A 24,005-nucleotide genomic window follows, 5' to 3' on the forward strand; every position below is an offset into this window, starting at 1 on the left:
AATTTACTATGCCGACTAATTTGTATCATGTTTAAGATAAATCACCAACGTTTGCAGAAACAGGTTTTCTGCAACCAAACTTCATAAGGATGGCCCTGAGTTCGATTCTAGCTGGCTACACTGACTAACATATCAACTCTTTTAACTACGAAACGGAACGTTTCCGGAGATGGGTTCCTTAATGAAAGTTGTTCATATTGATGACCTCTATCATCCCTAAATTTTTTTAACATAGTCACTGACTCACCCTGTAGATATTAAGATACAAAAATTGTCTGAAAAAATTACATAAAAAACGACTATCACATTCTACTAGATAACTGGTACTTGAGGAACCTTCCGACATCCCATCAACAAGCTAAATGCGTACTTCACGCTGCAGCAGGGGCAGATTAGTAACATGTAAGTCATAATTTAGGATCAATATTGACTATGATCTGTGTGTTACACTTTCTGCTGGTAAAGAAGGTCGAAGACAAAGTGTTTGTATTGACCTACAGGGATAAGGAATCAGGAGTGAAGGGCCGCTGAGAGTCGTGGTTTGTACATATGTCCCAATGGCATTGACTGAAAGGTTACTCGAACGCTGTCTCTACGCTCTTTTTGGAAAGTGTTTTTTTTCCTTACAGTTCGGGTTACCAATGTGATTCTTTTGTATTCAAGCTTTCGTTTACAATCCTTATCGTTTACGACTTTTCAGGGGGAGTTTATCCTGATCATCTTCAAAAGATTTCTTTGTTAGTGCCACGTTATGGTTCCAATCCATCTTCCGTCTTCCGTACTCAGATATCAGTTGTCTGGACTAGCCATGCATGACAAGCACAATAGAATAAACTAGTTTATAGATCTTGAAGGTACACTGAACAAAAAATTATTTTTTCATATGTTGTAGACAACAGGGAGCTGATGACAGCACTGAAAATCGCAACTCAAGATATATGGCTCTCAATATATATGAGCGAAGGAATTTTAGCCATCACTGCTGCTGACTCACACTGCCGCAACCGTGGCTTGCGTTGTATAAGTTATCAGCTGCTTAACACTGTGTTATGAATAGAAACGGTATTTTTCGCGATTTGGACAAGAACTGTAGTGAATGTACGTGATCATTCATAGTTCTCTACTCAAGGGCAAGTGTTTCATTGCAAACCCAGCATTCTCCAATCTTTCCTATTTTCTACCTTCCTCTTAACTAATGCAAAATTGGTCTTGTCTCGATGTGTCATAGCCGTGACTAACGAGAAAGACAGGCTACGTCGTGATGTCACATTCTAGTCATAACATGGCCAACGTTGAACAAGTTTATATGTAAATGTATGTTTAAATGAGTTTAATATGGCAATTCGTTTGTTTTTTTTACAACTTTGAACATTTATTTATATTAGACGATTGTCAAGATGGCCATGACTAGGCCACGATAACCACGTGACTCCGATTCGCGCCATAGTCTGTCTTTCTCGTTAGCCACGGTCATAGTAGTGTGACGTCACAAGAATCGCTAGTATCCACGTTCATATTTATGTTACTTTCAAACTATTAATCGTAGAAAAGTCTAGTTGATTCATTTATTTATTCTTGTGTTGGCTCGCCCGTCTATTCGCCCATTCATTCATTCCTTCCTTCATGTCATCATTACTTTCTTCATCCCTTCATTCCTCCCTTCTTTCATTACTTCCTTCATACCTTCCTTCACCCCTTCACTACTTCCTTCATTCTTTCCTGCCTTCCTTCCTTCATTCCATCATTACTTCCTTCATCCCTTCATTTCTTCCTTCATCCATTCATTACTTCAATCATTCATTTATTCCTTCCTTCATTCCTTCCTTCATTCCTTCCTTACTTCCTTCATTCCTCCCTTCTACCCTTCATTATTTCCTTCCTTACTTTATCTCTTCCTTCATTACTTCCCTCATCTCATCATTACTTCCTTCATGCCATCATTCCTTTCTTCATCCCTTCCTTCGTCTCTTCCTTCATCCCATCATTACTTCATTCATTCATTCATTCATTCATTCCTCCCTTCTTTCACCTACTTCCTTCATCCCTTCATTCCTTCCTTAACACCTTCATTATTTCCTTCATTCTTTCCTTCCATTCCTTCATCCCTTCCTTCATTACTTCCTTCACCCCATCGTTACTTCTTTCATCCCTTCCTTCATCCATTCATTACTTCCTTCCTTCATTCATTCATCCCTTCATTCTTTTCATTCCTCCCTTCTTTCATTCCTTCCTTCATTTCTCCCTTCTTTCATTACTTCCTTCATCTCTTCATTCATTCGTTCCTTCATTCTTTCATTCCTTCCTTCATTCTTTCATTCCTTCCTTCCTTTCTTCGTTCATACCTTTCTTCCTTCATTAATTAATTCTTTCATTTTTTCTTTCATTCCTTCATTTCTTCCTTCATTATTTCCTTCAGCCCTTCATCCCTTAATTCATTACTTCCTTCCTTCATTAATTCATTCCTTCATTCCTCCCTTCTTTCGTGACTTCCTTCATCCCTTCATTACTTCCTTCCTTCATTCCTTCCTTCACTCCTTCATTCATTCATTCATTCATTCATTCCTTCCTTCATTCTTTCCTTTCTTCCTTCATTCGTTAATTCTTTCATTTTTTCTTTCATTCCTTCATTCCTTCCTTCATTATTTCCTTCAGCCCTTCATTCCTTCCTTCATTAATTCCTTCATTCACTCCTCTCTTTCTTTAGTACTTCCTTCATCCATTCATTACTTTTCTTCCATCCCTCCTTCATTCACTCCTTCCTTCATTACTTCCTTCCTTCATTCATCCCTTTCTTCTCCCTTCCTTCCTTAATTCTTTCCTTCATTCCTTCCTACATTCCTTCCTTCATCCATTCATTACTTCCTTCCTTCCTTCCTTCATTCATTCATTCCTTCCTTCATTCCTCCTTTCTTTCATGACTTCCTTCATCCCTTCATTCCTTCCTTCACGCCTTCATCCATTCATTCATTCATTCATTCTTTCCTTTATTCTTTCCTTTCTTCCTTCATTCGTTAATTCTTTCATTTTTTCTTTCATTCCTTCCTTCATTATTTCCTTCAGCCCGTCATTCCTTCCTTCATTAATTCCTTCATTCCTTCCTTCATTCACTCCTCTCTTTCTTTAATACTTCCTTCATCCATTTATTACTTTCCTTCCATCCCTTCTTCATTCATTCATTCCTTCCTTCATTACTTCTTTGCTTCATTCATCCCTTTCTTCATCCTTTCCTTCCTTAATTCTTTCCTTCATTCCTTCCTACATTCTTTCATTAATTTCTTCCTTCCTTGTTCCATTCCTTCCTTGCTTCATGCCTTCCTTGCTTCATCTCTTCATTCCTTCCTTCATCTCTTCATTCATTTTTTCTTTCCTTCTCCATCCATCCATCCATCCATCCATCCATCCATCCATCCATCCATCCATCCATCCACTCCTTTGTTCAATCACCAATTAATTGATGTATGACTTGATTCGTTCATGTAACATGTATCTTGATTGCATTTTACAGAAAGAATTTCACACCCAATATCCATTACGATTATCCATGTCGATTATCGCATACGCGTATAGATTTCATCATTCCCAGTTCCTTCATGGGCGTTTCTCTTCTCAATACCCCTTTAAATCCTCATCTTACTCCTTTATGAAAGTGTAATGCAGTTAAATGTGTATTCGCCCTGTGTAGCACATTGAAAATAAAAGAAACAACACCTCGTTGTCTGTTGAATTAATCTGGCACGAGATGTGGTATACATTATCAGTTTTTGTAAGTCCTGAATGTCCTTACGTGATTCTATTAGTGGGAATAATAGAGGATTTACAGAGGTGCAGAGATAAGCTAGACAAATCCCCGATTATAAGTTGTGCCTCGCGTCGCCTAGTTACCAATTTCACAGAAACAGAAAAGAAGCGACGTGACCAGGCCTACATTTCCTGTATACGTGTGAATCCGAATAGGGATGACGCACCCTCGCTAGAGGGTGAGACGCGGGGGTTAATGTATATCATTGGGGAAAGGAATTCACAGCTCACCCACTGTTTATACAGTTTCTACTTGTCGGCGGAAAGTATATTCTTTAAATTAATTACAATAATTGTAACTACGTCTTTCTCCAGTTATCAGGATCTGTATTTTCTGTTTAGGGCTATTTTCGGGAAGAAAAGAAAGCCGAGTTTGACCAAATTTGTAACATCTGCAAAAATATATATTATATACCTATATATATATTCCAACACAGCAAAATCTGTAAAATTTGGCCAGGAGAAATTATTAAAATCAAAAGCCATTCAATGAGGAAGAATTTTAAAGCTTAACTGAATTCCATTTTTAAAAAATCGTTCAATTTTATACAGATGCCATGCAAGATTTTGGAAATAATAATTGTGTCCAATACACTTTAAAAAAACTCTTCTAGTTTTATTTAATTTCTTTCATCCCTCTCTGTATACTTATCCTTTCAATTTTCTGTTAATTTATTCGTTCCATTCTCTTTATCTCACTCACTCATTTTAGTTCTCTTTATTTCTCTTCCTTTCTATATAACTGTAAACGAAGTTTAATAAAAATGAAAGGAAGTATTACTATTTCAATTTACAATGAATCTGTTACATAAGGTCATTCTTAGTATTGTATCCGTTTTGTTTTTATTCGTTGCTACAATATTAATTACTTCCCTAGTCAATGAAGAATCTTAACGTAAAATTTTTAATATATCGCAAACGGTTCCGACCTTGGACACCTCTAGCACCATTCAACTTCAGGATCGAACGAGAATCCACAGAACTGTAAGCCTAACAATGATTTATAGAGAGGAATCATTTTCATTATTCATTAATTCATAATTTTCTGCTTATGAACAGGTCTTTCACTGTAAATCCAGTATTCTTCAATCTTTCCTATTTTCTGCCTTTTTCTTTGTCTCCGCTTACGATCCACATATTTTAATGTCGTCTATCATCTGATATCTTCATCTACCCCGAACGTCTCTTCCATTATAAAAAAATCAATATCTATCTTTGTTCTGGCAATAAAGTATTATTATTATTATTATTATTATTATTATTATTATTCACCATTCTTTCCACTGCATCCTTCAGTAGGCAGTTTATTCTCAGTCAGTGACCAAACCAATTCCTTTTTCTCTTTCTGATCAGTTTCAGCATAATTCTTTCTTCATCCCTCTTTCCAGCACAGCTTCTTTTCTTATTCTGTCTGTTCATAGCCATATTTCAAGTGCTTCTATTGGCTTCTCGTCACTTCGTCATAATATCCAATTTTCTGCCTCCATACAATGCTGCACTCCACACAAAGCACTTCACTAGTCTCCTGAGTTCTTTCTCCAGAAATCCGCAGAAGATACATCTTCTTTTTATTAAAAGCTTCCTTGGCCATTGCTATCTTCTTTTTGACTTCTAAAGAGCAGCTCATGTTACTCCTTATAGTACACCCCAGATAGTTGAAGCTGTCTACTGGCTCTACTGCCTAATTTACAATTCGCACATTTACCGTCTTTATTTTTATTTCGACAACCATGGTCTTCGTCTTATTTGCATTTATCTTCAACCCATACTCCTGACAGCTGTCATTTAGCTCCAGTCGCATATCTCTCAGCATTGTCTCCTTCTTCGCTAACGCCATAATTATCATCAGCAAATCTTAAGCATTTTATTCTTCTTCCTCCTACTATCACCCCTCCCGTGTTCTGGTAACAGTTCTTCACTAAATCCTTCAAGTAGATGTTGAACAGGCTAGGTGCTAAAGGGCATCCTTGTCATACACATCTTCCTATTTCTCTTCCTTCTTACATTTCTTCTCCTATCCTGACTTTGATTCGTTGTTTTATTATATAATTATCTTCATTATTATTATTATTATTATTATTATTACTATCATTATTATTATTATTATTATTATTATTATTATTATCTTCTTCTTCTTCTGCCTGACAAGTGTTAGGCCACAAGGCCTGTTACGGTCTCACATAAAATTTTCACGCCATCTCTTAGCAGGATGACCCACAGATCTTTGACCATGTGGTACATAATCATTAATTGCCTTTGGGAGTCTACTATTACTCATTCTTTCCAAATGATGTTTCCAATTAGACTGATATTGAACAATGTAATCTAAAACTGGTGGAGTTTTTAGTTCCTTTAAAATTTCACAATTTCTTTTCAAATTCTACGTAGTATAGCCCGCTGTTCTTCTCATGAATCTCATTTCACAAGCCGTTATTCTGCTTTTATCTGCTTTCCTCAGTGTCCATGCTTCGCTGCCATAGCTGAGCATCGGTCGTACCAATGTGTTGTAGAGACATATGAGAGTGTGTTTCTGAATCAAGGATGGTTTCATCACACTATTTATAATGCCCATAGCTCTTGCATATTTATTAATTTTCTGTGATATGTCCAATTCTTCAAAAATGGAAAGATTGTAACCTATATATGGGAAACTGTTACATCTTTCTAATATTTTATTATCGAGACAAATTTTACTTTGTATTGGGTATTTCTCACAGAATGCCATAATTTTTGTTTTATCTGTTGAAATTTCCATATTGTATGTCGCTGCTACTTGCTGAAAATTATATATTGACCTTCGGAGGTCGTCCTCTGAAAGTGCTAATAATACCAAATCATCTGCAAAGAGAATTGAATCCAATTTAAGATGTCTGTTAGTTTGTATATATCCATGGCGAGTTTCCTTCCACTCTTTAATTATTCGGTTTTATTATTATTATTATTATTATTATTATTATTATTATTATTATTATTATTATTATTTAGTCCGTAGATCTTATTTTTATCCCCTATTCTCTACGTGAAGATTAGATTTTGACCCAAGACTAGTATTAATTTGCAATGTTGTATGCAATATTACTGCTTTCTCCATTTTACTTAAGACATTTGTTGCAAAGAGTGATGTGGTAACGTCCATGATCCTAATAAAATCATTTTTATTTATATATTTTGTTTAAATGATCGTGTTTCCTAGATCTATTGTTGAATCGATGGTGTACTACGCCACTCATGTTTGAAGTTTCAGGTTGCATTATGATCCCATTATGATAGCTTTCAGTGTGTCTATTTACTGCTTTACTGGTATTAATTTCAAATAATTTTCAGTTCTAATTGTCATTTAAATGGTTGCAGCTATTAACAAGGAATGTTATGACCTGTACCGCCTCATTTTATGTATCGCTATACATTCATATTAAAGAGATGTGTTATTGAATGAAACCAAAAACGCAATCCTTTACTATTTCAAGGTTTCGTTAAAAGTCTACGGTTCTTTTAAAAACAATACGCAATACCCAAACCTGCAATAGTTTATCTCCTCTCTAAGTATGTACTTTATAAGCTTATGAAAAACCACACATGGTACAGATAGCCTATCTAAATACGGAATAATATGTTTTGCACTGACTTCACAAGTTCGCAGTTACTTGTATATACATTTTTTAACTAAATGCAAGGTATCTTCGCAGCGGCTGAAGTTAGAGCAAGAGAAATTCGTTAAGTGCTCAGTATGAATCTAGAATTGAATGTAATTCTGAACTTCTTTTATAAAGGTAAATTCAGATTTCTAAATATACATTTATGCAGAAGAATAATATACAAAAATTAAAGATAAATGTACATGTAATCAAATTCTTCGGAATAAGACCCAGCGAAACTAAATATTTTCAAATTTGTGATACCATACTATTCGTTCACTCACTCACTCACTCACTCACTCACTCACTCACTCACTCACTCACTCACTCACTCACTCACTCACTCACTCACTCACTCACTCACTCACTCACTCACTCACTCGACCTGGTTGGCGAGTTGGTATAGCGCTGGCCTTCTATGCCCAAGGTTGCGGGTTCGATCCGGGGCCAGGTCGATGGCATTTAAATGCTTAAATGCGACAGGCTCATGTCAGTAGATTTACTGGCGTGTAAAAGAACTCCTGCGGGACAAAATTCCGGCACATCCGGCGACGCTGATATTACCTCTGCAGTTGCGAGCGTCGTTAAATAAAACCTAACATTCATTCATTCATTCACAGTGTTCTCTCCAAAGACAAGTCTTTCACTGCAAACTCAGCATTCTCCAGTCTTTCCTATTTTCTGCCTTCCTCTTTGTCTCCGCATATGATCAATGTCGTCTATTATTTGATATCTTCTTTTGCGTCGGCCTAGGTAGCGTAGTCGGTATAGCGCTGCCCTTGTATGCTCGAGGTTGTAAATTGAGGGGCTTAGAACAAAAAGCAGGTAAGTGACATTATTAAAAAATGAGGTAAGTGCGTGTTGTGATAGCCCAAAAGGATGTTTCTTTGGGATAAAATCAGGTAAGTGATCACACTGTGCAGTGCCGCTATATGGGCATCATTTCACCAAACTAGTGTATAATATTCCACTGCATGTAGAACTTTAACTGTAATTTCCTCAAAACTAGGTTTCCGTCACTTACCTGCTTTTTGTTCTAAGCCCCTCAATTGGTTTTCTTTGTTTCAAACTATTCCCAGGTGTATTGTGACAAGATGACAATAAAAAATTCTATAACATTATAAAATGAAAACATTTATGTCTTATTGAAGTCCCACACTACAGCTCCTGAATTGCGTTATCTCTGTTACGACTAGGGCAGGAAAATATCTCTGCATAAAATCTCTTGATTTCACTCTCTTCAGGGAAATAGTGTTATGATGTCATCACTTAAAATAAGTATGGAATGTTTAAACTAGGCTTTTTCGCTTTTCGCCCCCATGAGGACTCGAACCAGTGCTCTTTTCGTTACGCGATTCTGAAGCACCTTAGATCACGATGATATAGCAGCTGACTAGAATAATCTAAGGTATGTAATATTATATGGGAATTTAAAGAAACTACTTTACTGCCACTTCCACATCAATACCAACCGAGCTCCTGTAACTGTACTACAACATGTAGGAACGTAATCTGCACAAACCTCCTGACCTAAATACAGAAGGCAATGATACTCGATCACCTACAGAATACAGCACTGCTCTCTAAGAATTTATTATATAGTACATGAAGAACCAGGATTCCACTTGAGGAAATAATCAGTTGCAGTGTAAATTTCTGTTACAATTACAATGAGGAAACCTGCGATGTATAAGGCTGGTATATCTATATATATATATATATATATATATAATTTGAACTGGTAATGGACATTACGGGAAAACGGCTGAACGGATTTCAATAAATGGCCCCTCATTTTGAAGCTTGGAACCCAAAGTTTTTCGGAAAAGTAGTAGTTTTCAGTGAAATGTCAATTTTCCAACATAATTTTCCAATTTTCCAAAATCCATCTGTTGCCAGTTTTGAGAACTAATTTTATCGAATCACGGCCGACTTGATTGAATTTCAGAACAAAACACAAACTACAATAAACAACAGGCTATTACACGAAGGCCATGACCTGCAGGATTGCCGACATATTTAGAGCTCAATTCAATTTGTTATTAAAAACTGATTCTGCAGTGTATAACAATTTTCTGAGTACAGCTGTGTATTGGATATTCAAATCTACGAAACTTGAAGTTGTTTGATGACATTATTGTCATTAGAAATTAAATATTATTATAGTTAATATCATGATGCATCTATTTTTCATTAATTGTGCATAATATTGATGCTATATTGATGACATGAAAGTGAAACGTTTTGAGGTTATGTAAGTAAATGTAGAGAATATCTTAATTTAGATCTTCATTTCTATAATTTACTGACTGGCTGCTATATATAACTACAAAACTTAAGTAAGATAATAATATTGTTATTAAAAATCAAATATTTTTATACTTATTAACCCAGTGGGGTTGGGTCTTTTTCATATACTTAAGGCGGTGTAGTGTAGATATTGATATGTGTCATTGTCTTCAGTATTGGCTCGACAGAGCGCAAAAATTACAGTTCCTAAGGGAAGACCAAAAGGTATTACTTACTGATAAAGTAAGAGGCCTAGAAAATTTTGTAGTCTCCAGATCATTTCAGCAAGATCTCTTAGTAGGATAAAATGATTTTACGCTCTACATTTCAAGTTCTACATGCAGCAGCTATACGAAAATGCTATTGTTCGAAAGCTTAGCAAACCTGACATTTTTTTAACTTTTGTCTACATTCTACAATGACCTTAAATAGCTACTGCTATCGTCCTGACATTGATACTTGCGTTTTCGCGTTGAAACGCAAAAATTGAAGTTGGATAGGTTCAAGAGAAAGTATTTGGCCTAAAAAAAATCCATTCAGAGGGAGTATGTTTCATTATTATGGAAGCAAATAACTATTAAAAAGACAAGTATTCTTCATTGAAAATAAATTTGAAAAATGTTTATTTGAACGTCTAACGAACTTAGTTTGCAGCAGCATTTGCTGCACAAGCCACTAGTATAATATGTAATAATAACTGCCTCCCATTGGAGGTAGCCCAGAAGGACTCAGTATACTCTCCTATATGAATTTTACAATATTAAATTTTGTAGAAAGAAAATTAAAATAAACATATATGAATTATAAATGAAGAAAAAAAATTAAACACAGTAAATATGATGACTCAGAATTTGGCAAGAGCGTTTCAAAACTGAAGTTATGATGTCAGCAGTAAGTGTCTGTGGCAGTTCAAAAGTCTTCCTGAAGCTTTCAAAGAACTTGGGAATCACACCACGAGCTACAATAAGAAGACCAATCACCTCCAATGTCTTCAAGCTGGTATTTTGCTTTGAAGTAATCAATTGTTGGCAGATAAATGTTGATCTTTCCTTTATTGACATCCTCCGGCTGGCTACTCCCCGTTTCAATCCTTATGGTAAGATCAATTATATATCCTTTCTTGGTAGTCTGGGAATACGCTATGATGTCAATACGTCTAGAGGAGCCATTAGTAGCAAGGCAAAAAACTTCCTCTTCTACTATTCAAGACTTTTTTCTTAACAGTAAAATGAACAATAATTATTGATAGAAATATAGAAATGATACATCACAGCAAGCTAAAGAGAGGAACAAAAAGCTTAATTATATCAACACAAATTTCCCCAGTGTATGGAACCGGTCCCCATCCAGCATTGTGATGAATCTGGGGAACTACGTTAGGCAGTTAATCCAGTCTCGAAAACCATCTATAACGGCTAAAGGGATAATCACGCTGACTACACGATACTGGTTGAATGAAATTTCTTCTCTGCTGAGGTATATGGACGTAAGGCGAGCAGTTGGCTGGTCGAAATTAGCCCTTCATGGGCTGTCGCACCATGGAGCAATACATTATTTTACTATTATATTCAGTATGTCCACAGAAACCCTCAGTGATTAGAAACGAGTGTAATATCATAACGGTGTATATTACGATCTTTATATTAATGTCATACGAAAGAATTTCTCAAACATTTCCTGTTTTGAACAATACGGTGTGTCTAATTGCTAGCAGAAACAAATATAAGCTGTTAATATTTGTTTAGTTCGTTTGGTTTAGCCAACAGAAAACCTGTTAGCACTCCACTGGCATCTCAATGTTAGTAATCATCTTAATTAACAACTGGCAGGAATGTGGATTGGACGCGCTGGAGACCAAGATAACGTCTTCTGCAATTGGCCACCAAGGTCCCCTGACTTGAATGTTTGTGACTTCTTATGGGATTACATAAAACATATCATCTATGTACGTCCATCGCCTCAGCACCTGCAAGAGCTGCGATATCTTATCTCCGATGCACTGTGTCCATTCCAGCAGATATGTTGTAGCGCATGTGACTTCAGTGGGAATATCTCCTTTATGTCTGCTGTGTGACACGCAGGGCACACATTGAGTATTTGTAAGATATGAACTATACAATTTTTGAATTGCTCTTTCTATTGTCACCATTTTCATGTATAAACGATTACTGACATCAACCCTATACCTGTTCATAATCATAATATTAACTTACTATTATCACTATTATTATTATTATTATTATTATTATTACTATTATTATTATTATTATTATTATTACTATTATTATTATTATCTAATAAGAATTATGATATGAAAATATTCTTAGAAAAAGATCCTATAAGAGTTAAAATAATAATACGTGTAATTCTGGAACAAGTAATTTTAATTACCTCGGCTATAGAATATCATACGAAAAAAAAAAAACAAAGATAAAAATGAATAAAATAAACAAATTTTGTTATCTATGTAGAACAATAAAGAACAATGTAAAAAAGACACGAAATGAAACTATTTTAAAATACAGTAAAACCTTGTTAATCCCGGACTAATTAGGGGAATAAGTTGACCGTAAGTCCTGATTAACTGAAATAACATAAAAGAACAGTACAAAGTGCATTAAAACTCCCTTTACAGCAACAGAACACGTTTATTATGGTGTATTTAAAGTGTACTGGCCTAAATACACTACAAAAAATTTAAATTATACAGATTTTGAAGTATTAACTATTGAAGAAATTCATAAATATAGTTTACTAACTTACTATCACGGAAATCAAATAAAACATAAATCCAATCCACATGAAAATCGTACTCGAAGACAAAAGTCTACTTTCCCATTAATTGAGCCTAAATGTCATACAAGTGCAGCTCTTAAACATGGTGCTAGTTTCAGCCCAAGACTTTATAATAAAATTACAAACCATTTTCCAGATTTGAAATATTTTAAAATTGAACCCTTTAAAAAAATAAATTTATAAAATTACTCATGATATATAATATTAACAAATGTGTGTATGTTTTACCTTTTTATTTCTGTCGGCTATATTCATGTATTGAATATCACTGGCTTTTGTCTGATTGTCAATTTATATTAAATGCGTTTTCTCTCTTTTTCTCTTTGTTTTTTTTATTTTGCTCTTGTGTGTTATTTTTCGGTTTGAATTAAGTTAATTACTGTATTTAGTAAACTGTCTTGGTAAATTTTATATTATATTATTGGCTAAGATCACACCACAGTCTACTATATACAGTCGCGAAGCTTGAGGTGATTTTTTGCAAATCTCGTGATAAAGCGCTCCAAGCTATTAGCAACTAGAAACAATAGACTGTCCACGGTCGACTTTGGACTGTGTCGTATTTCCATCGAGTGCTAGCTCGTTGCGTATTTCACATTGATGCTTGTGAAATGTTCGTTATTGGTTGTAATGAAAATGTTAATGGCTAAAATACAATAATTGAATAATAATATTTTACTAGAGACGTAGAAAAATTAAGTTTGTTTTAATGAAATTTATTGATCACGTTTTATTTTCAATTCTGGTGGGATTATTATTGCTTAGGCCTACTTTTTTTTTCAAAGGATATGTTTTTAATTATAGCTGTTAATTTTGTTGTTATTTTTATTTGTTACTTTACTAGAGACGTAGAAAAAGTCTGTTACAATAACATTTATTGATCACGTTTTATTTCCAATTCTGGTGTGATAATTATTGCTTAACCTCATCCCACTTTGTTAACTACGTAAGCCTACACTACAAGTACCGGTACACGTAAGTTACTCCATTAATTCCTATTTCCATTATTATTGTTGTAAAGGGAAATGCAAATTAATATTTACTGGTTTCATAGTTAATTATCGCTATAATCTTGAATGAGTGAAGCGATTATAGTAAATTTTAGTTCGTTTTGCACAAACCAAAATAAATTAACCTATTTCTTACAGGTATCTTCGAGTTTATGGTGATATTTAATATACTTCATTAAAATAATAAATTAACTTTATGCATTTAATATTTCAATAATGGAAGGAAGGTGTTAATATTTCTAAAAGAACACAACGAAAGTGTAACATATTTTGTCGTCTACTAGGAGAGAGATCTGCGATGATGAGGCGATAGTAGCGATCCTAGTGGTGGGCAACTATCCATGTTTGCATTTTTACTACATATTGAGCTTCGTGACTGTATATAGTAGACTGTGATCACACCGTAGTAGTAAGGAAATGAAGCTGACGTCAAGGGTCGGAGGGTATGGAGGGCCGGAGGGGGCGTGGCCAAATGAGGGATAGGGGAAACGGGGCGTGACCAAATGAGGGATAGGGGAAACGGGGTGTGACCAAAAGAGGGATAGGGGAAAGGGGGCGTGGTCAAAGGAGGGATAAGGGGAGCTGTTTTGTGATTGGTGAATGGGTATTTGCAAGCGAGTGGTGTGGGAAAGCGATTGACGAATGAGCATGGAGAGAATGTTGAAATGGAGTGGAGCTGTGAGAAGGAGGAGTTTTGGTTCCATGTGAAAGTGAAAGGTGTGTTACATAAGATCCAAGGCAAACCTCTCGACATGTGTTGAGGTCCGTTGTTTGTAATTCACCTTGAACCAAATGTGAAAGTGGAAGCGCGACGTGTTGACACATGACAAGGTGAACAACACCTCAACACGTGTCATGTATTCGGCGTACACCGGCTGACCTTCCGCAGCCCAGCCGGTTGAAGAGAAAGTTCAGTTGCAAAAGAGTTTTTTGCTCCATGTCACTGGTATAAAAGCGGAAGAATTCGGGTTGTATATAGTTGTATCATGGATCCATTAGCTACATTATCAAGCATTAGTGTTGGGGAGTACACAAGAATAAGCAATATTGGGACGTTAACTCCCAACAAAGAGTATATTTTGAAAAAGCTAAGAAAATTAAACACTATAAACGGTCCGGTGATAGTGGCAGATTTAGAAGACTTATCTGTTTTCCTCCCCAAACGGTTTACGAACCTATCTGAAGCGGTTCTCAATGAAATAACGTCTGATTCAAAGATATTGTTGGTGTACCGAGGGTTGGTGCCGATTGGTGGAGGGAGTAAAACGATCCACAAAGTGGACTTCAAAAGAAGTGAATAGCGGAGAGGTGAGTAGAAATGAATACGATTATACAAATATGTTAGTATCACCAAGTGTGTTAGAAATATGTACCATTTTAAGTTAGGTAATAAGTTGTAAATGTTGAGTTGATATGATGAGATATGGATGATGTGTTGAGATAATGCTACATGTCTCGGAACTACGAATCTAATTACTTACAACATAATGGTTAACCCTGACATGGAACAGACACGTGTGGAAATTTAAGTTAGGTGAAAGTCAGGCAATGCGTGAACTCCTGCATCTGCCTGCGTGCGAGAGAGGTGAGAAAAAAGCGAAAGTATTTGGACACGCGTACTAATGTAGTTAGGTAATATGTTGCTTAAGGGGGTTAGACAGGACAGGAGCCCCTTCGCTGTTAGAGGTACAAGATGAATTATTTTAGGAGAAAAAAAAAAACAATACCTGTCTGGGTGAGAGTTGGGGATTAACCTTGAATGAGCCCCGAAACACGTGGAGGAAACTCGTATAAATAGGATGCTGTACATTTCATAGGAATACAGTGCAAGAATGGATTTTAAAGTTCATTGCAGGTTATATCACAACGAAATATGTAACGGTACGATTCACACAATACGATGTATAAATCCAGGAGTGCTGGAACTAGGACTGCAAATTTATGACTGTGCACCAACTTGCTATGTCTATCGATTACACCAGTTGGAGGCGAATGTAAGTACACTACATATTTTAATCATCGAAGTCTCATATTTATTGCTTCATTAACGTACTTGTATACATGTATCTGCTTACCATACACAGAACCAATATAAGTTCATTGAATAGTTTAATTAATACTTATTTTTGTTTCATTATCTCGTGTATGTTTATTTATATGTTTTTGTGTTGTGATTATCATGATAGCATCATTAATAATGTGATGTATAAATCTAATGCATGATTTTTATCAAAGTGTACATCATTAATTACATTAATCAATGCATCAAATTTATGTTTTTTGTAATCATTTAACTAGATTGTGGGCTTATTTTCATTTAATTGTTGTATTTACATAAGAATTACTCTGACAAACGATGTAAATTCATTCATGTTTTTCTAACTAGATTGTAGACCTCATTTCCGTGTTTGCGTGTTAATCAGCGTTTGCTCATGCTCTAACAAATGTTACTTTACTGTTATTATTTCATTGTTCATGATAGCGTTATTAATAATGTGATGCATAAATCTAACGCATGATTCCTATCAAAGTACACTTATTTTATTTACATAAACAGTGATGCAGAACCGAGAGAGTTTGAGACTTCCATTGAGGAGGTCACGGGTTCAAATTCCATCACCAACCATAAAGACGGCTACCAGTTAACATGCGCTCATTTAATAACTGGGGGGCGTAGCTCAATTGGTAGAGCGTTCGCTTAGAAAGTGTAAGGTTCCGGGATCGATACCTGACACCTCCAAAAGATTTTATTTTATCGATAGAAATACTCCGACGTAGCTCAATTGGTAGAGCATTCGCTCAGAAAGTGTAAGGTTCCGGGATCGATAACCGACACCTCCAAAAGTTTTTATTTTATCGATAGAAATACTCCGATAAATGATATAAATCCATGTATCAAATTTTAACTAGATAGTATTTTCATTTAATTGTTGTGTTAATCACGCTTCAACAAATATTACTTTATGTATTAATTATTTTCACAGATGGCAGCCGGAGCAGAGGCACCTCCAAACAATACACCAGTAGAGATGCCTCGCCATAATCATGTAAGTTCATTGGATATGTTAATCATACTTAAATATGTTAAAGCGGTTGCTCATGCTCTAACAATAAGGTTCCGGGATCGATACCCGACACCTCCAAAAGTTTTTATTTTATCGATAGAAATACTCCGATAAATGATATAAATCCATGTATCAAATTTTAACTAGATAGTATTTTCATTTAATTGTTGTGTTAATCACGCTTCAACAAATATTACTTTATGTATTAATTATTTTCACAGATGGCAGCCGTAGCAGAGGCACCTCCAAACAACACACCAGTAGAGATGCCTCGCCATAATCATGTAAGTTCAATGGATATGTTAATCACACTTAAATATTTTTGAGCGGTTGCTCATGCTCTAACAAATGTTACTTTATTGTGGGCTTATTTTCATTTAATTGTTGTAATTACATGACGTTCCTGTGCTCATAATTTACCCATACTACTCGTTTCCCAATGTTTCTTAAACTAATATTTATGCACCTAATTTCATTTTAATTTATTTTATTTACAAAAACAATGATGCAGAATCGACAGAGTTTGAGACTCGCATTGAGTAGGTCATGGGTTCAAATTCCGTGGTCGACCATAGAGACAACTGTCAGATTGGAAATTTACATGTCATCACCGCCTCAATTACCAATACGATAAACCACTCCTATCTGATTGTTGTTAATCAACATTTTACCTGGTTTCATTAATTACGTTCACAGATGTCAACTAATTTATTTTATGTAATGACTTGCTGTTTTCACAGATGCTCCGGCCTGAGACGCCGCACATGGAGATGGACAGAAGGATCGGGGAAGAGGGAAGCGAACAGGCATGCTCCTGTGGTGAATGTAACGCAATTACGATTGAATAAAAAAAAAAAAAAAACATTGAATATAATGAGTTATTATTTAGAAAGTGAAATCACATTCCTTATCACTGAGCAAGAAACCTGTCCTTATTTCCATCTTGGGGGACTTAGGATCGGGGTAAAAGAAAAGAGTAATAAAAGCAAATAATAGTTATATATTGATTACAATGCAACAAATACAGTTCCAGAAAACAGTACCAAATGAATTGTTTCTTTTCCACAAACACACTCACAATCAGTCATATGTGATATCTCTTAAAAGCACTATAATTAACATAACCACTAAGCATTGTAATTAACATAACCACTATTCCACAATAGTCCATGATGATATGCTGTCAACCAATTCGACGAGTTTGATGGTATGACGTGAGGAGGTGGTTTGAACAGCTGCACATTCCCGGCGAGATGGTGAGTTCCTTTACAGAAACATTATTCGTCCCGGCTTCGTGGAAACCTTGTACATCAATTATCATAATGGACATCCTGAAACAAAATAAGAACAGTGTAGAATGAGAGCTAATGTAAATTGTATAATATTACGGAGAAAAGTAACACATACTTACATTTTTTTGTTACACCACTGTTTGCACCAGGTTTGTGAGGGGTGTATAGTTTACGAGGCAATCGTGTAGAATAAGACAATATGCAGCAGTATTTGCTGCTATATTAGCATTTGCCAATATGTCAACACGTATATTTACTGCTCCTAGTTTTACTTCATCGTGTTGTTTAGAGCAATCAATGACGAAAAGTGGCGCTTTTTCGATGAAATCTTTTCTCGATAGCAGTGGATTGTTTGGTTTGTTGTAATATGAATTTTGAAATTTGCTGTCCTGCGCTTATAATTTACTCAAACTATTCGTTTCCCATGTTCCTTAAAATAATATATATGTACCTAATTTCATTTTAATTCATTTTATTTACATAAAAAATGATGGTTATTGCTCTGGTATTTCCTTAGATGCATAAGAGTAATTCAGCATTGAGCTCACTATTTTAAAAAGTGTCACGAAATAACGTTCCTGCGCTGATAATTTACCCACACTATTCGTTTCCCATGTTCCTTGAAATAATATATATGTACCTAATTTCATTTTAATTCATTTTATTTACATAAAAAATTATGGTTATTGCTCTGGTGTTTCCTTAGATGCATATGAGTAATTTAGCATTGAGCTCACTATTTTAAAAAGTGTCACGAAATAACGTTCCTGCGCTCATAATTTACCCACACTATTCGTTTCCCATGTTCCTTAAAATAATATATATGTACCTAATTTCATCTTAATTTATTTTATTTACATAAACAATGATGCGCAACCGAGAGAGTATGAGACTCGCATTGAGGAGGTCACGGGTTCAAATTCTGTGGCCGAATATAAAGACGACTGCCAGATTGGAATTTACATGTCATGATTCATCACCACCTCAATTACCAATACGATAAACATTAATCAAAATCTATAATTAGTTATGGTTACGTCACCTTTCTCGGGGTTGGTTGCTATCCCAACATGAACATCTGGCATGGTTGCACAACCGACCTCTGGAGCGGATGCTGTCCCAATGGTGGCGCCAACATCCAGTCAAGTATGTTCTAGATCTGTGTTTGCGTTATCGGATAGAGCTTTCAAAAATCGTTTGAAGACTTATATTGCCCTAAATCTAACAAATCATGAGAGTGAATTAAAAGATATTTGAGACTGCATCACTGATGAAATCCGTGACATTTTAAAAAGACATTTAAGTGAGTACTCTGCTTTAACATTTAACATATTTGTTGAGCAAAATATAAAAAAAACGCAATGATATTTCAATAAATGTTTTTGCACTTGACGAGAATGATTATGTATTTCCTCTCAGGATGTGCGAAATGGAATTACCAAATCACAGGGCTTTGTTATACATTAGTAATGATAGAGAGTTTTGGATTTGAAATACACAAGTTCATTATATGTTTGTATGACGAATGGTATAAAACCTGAGGATATGGAAGCATGATTGAGAGTCATGAATGTCACAATTGTGTGAATGTTAATGATTAAACTGAACCTAGTCATTGTGGATTGAGGATGGGGATGTGCTTGGTAAAAGAAAATAGTAACAAAATAACATTATATGTATATATTGATTCATAAAAAAAAATGACATGTAGTGAGTATTCAAATACTTTTTCAGTTAGTGAATTCCAAGACAATCCATTTCTTCCAAATTATACACATAACTGGTGATAAATTGTTCCAAGAATTCTTTCTTTTCCACACCCTTTGTATAAATACACTGAATCAGCATCATTGTAATTAACATAACCAATACGATTAGTTTCACGGCGTCCAGTGACGGGGTGGTTTCAGCACAAAACAGCATCCTTGCTGTAAATTCCCGTGGAGACGGCAAGTTCTTTTAAAATACAGTGTTGTTTATTCAAGCTTCTTGGAAACCTTGTACGTCAGTTATCATAATGGACGTCCTGAAACAAAATAAAAGCGGCGTAGCATGATACCTATTGTAAATTGTATAATGTCACAGAAAAGAAAAACGCAAACACATATACTTACATTTTTAAACATATGATATGAGTAAAAGCACTTTATACATAACCCAATAAGACACTTTGAACATTGTGTTCGAACAATGCTCTTACACCCTTTTTGAGCACATCTCTTCCTCCCTTTCAATGGGATATATTGAACTCAATGATTTATACAATCATATCGAGATACTCCATCATATGTAATCGGGGAAGAAGTTAGTTGCACACCCAGTTTCTCTGTCCCCATCATTGCAAATGATGCGAAAATGGAATTCTTGTTACATATATACAACAACTTGTCGAAAATGTGACCTATATTTTACAATATGTTGAAAATGTGACATGTATGCAACAACTTGTTGAAAATGTGACCTATATGTAACAATATGTTGAAAATGTGACATGTATGCAACACCTTGTCGAAAATGTGACCTATATGTAACAATATGTTGAAAATGTGACATGTATGCAACAACTTGTCGAAAATGTGACCTATATGTAACAATATGTTGAAAATGTGACCTATATGTAACAATTTGTCGAAAATGTGACCTATATGTAACAATATGTTGAAAATGTGACATGTATGCAACAACTTGTCGAAAATGTGACCCATATGTAACAATATGTTGAAAATGTGGCATGTATGCAACAACTTGTCGAAAATGTGACCTATATGTAACAATATGTTGAAAATGTGACATGTATGCAACAACTTGTCGAAAATGTGACCTATATGTAACAATATGTTGAAAATGTGACATGTATGCAACAACTTGTCCAAAATGTGACGTACATGTAACAATATGTTGAAAATGTAACATGTAGGGAACAACTTGTAGAAAATGTGACCTATACGTAACAAAATGTTGAAAATGTGACCTATATGTAACAACTTGTCGAAAATGTGACCTATATGTAACAATATGTTGAAAATGTGACATGTTTGCAACAACTTGTCGAAAATGTGACCTATATGTAACAAGAATTCCATTTTCGCATCATTTGCAATGATGGGGACAGAGAAACTGGGTGTGCAACTAACTTCTTCCCCGATTACATATGATGGAGTATCTCGATATGATTGTATAAATCATTGAGTTCAATATATCCCATTGAAAGGGAGGAAGAGATGTGCTCATAAAACCTGAGGATATGGAAGCATGATTGAGAGTCATGAATGTCACAATTGTGTGAATGTTAATGATTAAACTGAACCTAGTCATTGTGGATTGAGGATGGGGATGTGCTTGGTAAAAGAAAATAGTAACAAAATAACATTATATGTATATATTGATTCATAAAAAAAAATGACATGTAGTGAGTATTCAAATACTTTTTCAGTTAGTGAATTCCAAGACAATCCATTTCTTCCAAATTATACACATAACTGGTGATAAATTGTTCCAAGAATTCTTTCTTTTCCACACCCTTTGTATAAATACACTGAATCAGCATCATTGTAATTAACATAACCAATACGATTAGTTTCACGGCGTCCAGTGACGGGGTGGTTTCAGCACAAAACAGCATCCTTGCTGTAAATTCCCGTGGAGACGGCAAGTTCTTTTAAAATACAGTGTTGTTTATTCAAGCTTCTTGGAAACCTTGTACGTCAGTTATCATAATGGACGTCCTGAAACAAAATAAAAGCGGCGTAGCATGATACCTATTGTAAATTGTATAATGTCACAGAAAAGAAAAACGCAAACACATATACTTACATTTTTAAACATATGATATGAGTAAAAGCACTTTATACATAACCCAATAAGACACTTTGAACATTGTGTTCGAACAATGCTCTTACACCCTTTTTGAGCACATCTCTTCCTCCCTTTCAATGGGATATATTGAACTCAATGATTTATACAATCATATCGAGATACTCCATCATATGTAATCGGGGAAGAAGTTAGTTGCACACCCAGTTTCTCTGTCCCCATCATTGCAAATGATGCGAAAATGGAATTCTTGTTACATATAGGTCACATTTTCGACAAGTTGTTGCAAACATGTCACATTTTCAACATATTGTTACATATAGGTCACATTTTCGACAAGTTGTTACATATAGGTCACATTTTCAACATTTTGTTACGTATAGGTCACATTTTCTACAAGTTGTTCCCTACATGTTACATTTTCAACATATTGTTACATGTACGTCACATTTTGGACAAGTTGTTGCATACATGTCACATTTTCAACATATTGTTACATATAGGTCACATTTTCGACAAGTTGTTGCATACATGTCACATTTTCAACATATTGTTACATATAGGTCACATTTTCGACAAGTTGTTGCATACATGCCACATTTTCAACATATTGTTACATATGGGTCACATTTTCGACAAGTTGTTGCATACATGTCACATTTTCAACATATTGTTACATATAGGTCACATTTTCGACAAATTGTTACATATAGGTCACATTTTCAACATATTGTTACATATAGGTCACATTTTCGACAAGTTGTTGCATACATGTCACATTTTCAACATATTGTTACATATAGGTCACATTTTCGACAAGGTGTTGCATACATGTCACATTTTCAACATATTGTTACATATAGGTCACATTTTCAACAAGTTGTTGCATACATGTCACATTTTCAACATATTGTAAAATATAGGTCACATTTTCGACAAGTTGTTGTATATATGTAACAAGAATTCCATTTTCGCATCATTTGCAATGATGGGGACAGAGAAACTGGGTGTGCAACTAACTTCTTCCCCGATTACATATGATGGAGTATCTCGATATGATTGTATAAATCATTGAGTTCAATATATCCCATTGAAAGGGAGGAAGAGATGTGCTCAAAAAGGGTGTAAGAGCATTGTTCGAACACAATGTTCAAAGTGTCTTATTGGGTTATGTATAAAGTGCTTTTACTCATATCATATGTTTAAAAATGTAAGTATATGTGTTTGCGTTTTTCTTTTCTGTGACATTATACAATTTACAATAGGTATCATGCTACGCCGCTTTTATTTTGTTTCAGGACGTCCATTATGATAACTGACGTACAAGGTTTCCAAGAAGCTTGAATAAACAACACTGTATTTTAAAAGAACTTGCCGTCTCCACGGGAATTTACAGCAAGGATGCTGTTTTGTGCTGAAACCACCCCGTCACTGGACGCCGTGAAACTAATCGTATTGGTTATGTTAATTACAATGATGCTGATTCAGTGTATTTATACAAAGGGTGTGGAAAAGAAAGAATTCTTGGAACAATTTATCACCAGTTATGTGTATAATTTGGAAGAAATGGATTGTCTTGGAATTCACTAACTGAAAAAGTATTTGAATACTCACTACATGTCATTTTTTTTTTATGAATCAATATATACATATAATGTTATTTTGTTACTATTTTCTTTTACCAAGCACATCCCCATCCTCAATCCACAATGACTAGGTTCAGTTTAATCATTAACATTCACACAATTGTGACATTCATGACTCTCAATCATGCTTCCATATCCTCAGGTTTTATACCATTCGTCATACAAACATATAATGAACTTGTGTATTTCAAATCCAAAACTCTCTATCATTACTAATGTATAACAAAGCCCTGTGATTTGGTAATTCCATTTCGCACATCCTGAGAGGAAATACATAATCATTCTCGTCAAGTGCAAAAACATTTATTGAAATATCATTGCGTTTTTTTTATATTTTGCTCAACAAATATGTTAAATGTTAAAGCAGAGTACTCACTTAAATGTCTTTTTAAAATGTCACGGATTTCATCAGTGATGCAGTCTCAAATATCTTTTAATTCACTCTCATGATTTGTTAGATTTAGGGCAATATAAGTCTTCAAACGATTTTTGAAAGCTCTATCCGATAACGCAAACACAGATCTAGAACATACTTGACTGGATGTTGGCGCCACCATTGGGACAGCATCCGCTCCAGAGGTCGGTTGTGCAACCATGCCAGATGTTCATGTTGGGATAGCAACCAACCCCGAGAAAGGTGACGTAACCATAACTAATTATA

General features: G+C 35.0%; 1 protein-coding gene across 2 annotated transcripts; it reads left to right on the top strand.

The window, feature by feature from the left end:
• Positions 1-14,064: 14,064 nt before the first annotated feature.
• Positions 14,065-17,571, top strand: LOC138709334 (uncharacterized). Of its 2 annotated transcripts, XM_069840034.1 has the most exons (4): positions 14,068-15,522; positions 16,513-16,575; positions 16,815-16,877; positions 17,334-17,570. In XM_069840034.1, exons 1-4 carry the CDS (start codon positions 15,361-15,363, stop codon positions 17,439-17,441), a joined length of 396 nt encoding a protein of 131 aa, XP_069696135.1. In that variant the 5' UTR covers positions 14,068-15,360; the 3' UTR covers positions 17,442-17,570. The 2 variants fall into 2 exon arrangements, 1 of the variants encoding a protein (XP_069696135.1); XR_011334912.1 differs by lacking the exon at positions 16,815-16,877 and having other exon boundaries at positions 14,065-16,575; positions 17,334-17,571.
• Positions 17,572-24,005: the final 6,434 nt, after the last annotated feature.

Source organism: Periplaneta americana, chromosome 11, assembly GCF_040183065.1.
Source record: "Periplaneta americana isolate PAMFEO1 chromosome 11, P.americana_PAMFEO1_priV1, whole genome shotgun sequence".
In the NCBI taxonomy this organism is placed as follows: domain Eukaryota; kingdom Metazoa; phylum Arthropoda; class Insecta; order Blattodea; family Blattidae; genus Periplaneta; species Periplaneta americana.

Bases quoted from the DNA above. Each gene is read 5' to 3' on its own strand.
- LOC138709334 (XM_069840034.1), top strand. From the start codon at position 15,361: ATGGATTTTAAAGTTCATTGCAGGTTATATCACAACGAAATATGTAAC. The intron at 16,576-16,814 runs GTAAGTTCATTG...TTATTTTCACAG, and splicing joins AGATGCCTCGCCATAATCAT to ATGGCAGCCGTAGCAGAGGC. The intron at 16,878-17,333 runs GTAAGTTCAATG...CTGTTTTCACAG, and splicing joins AGATGCCTCGCCATAATCAT to ATGCTCCGGCCTGAGACGCC.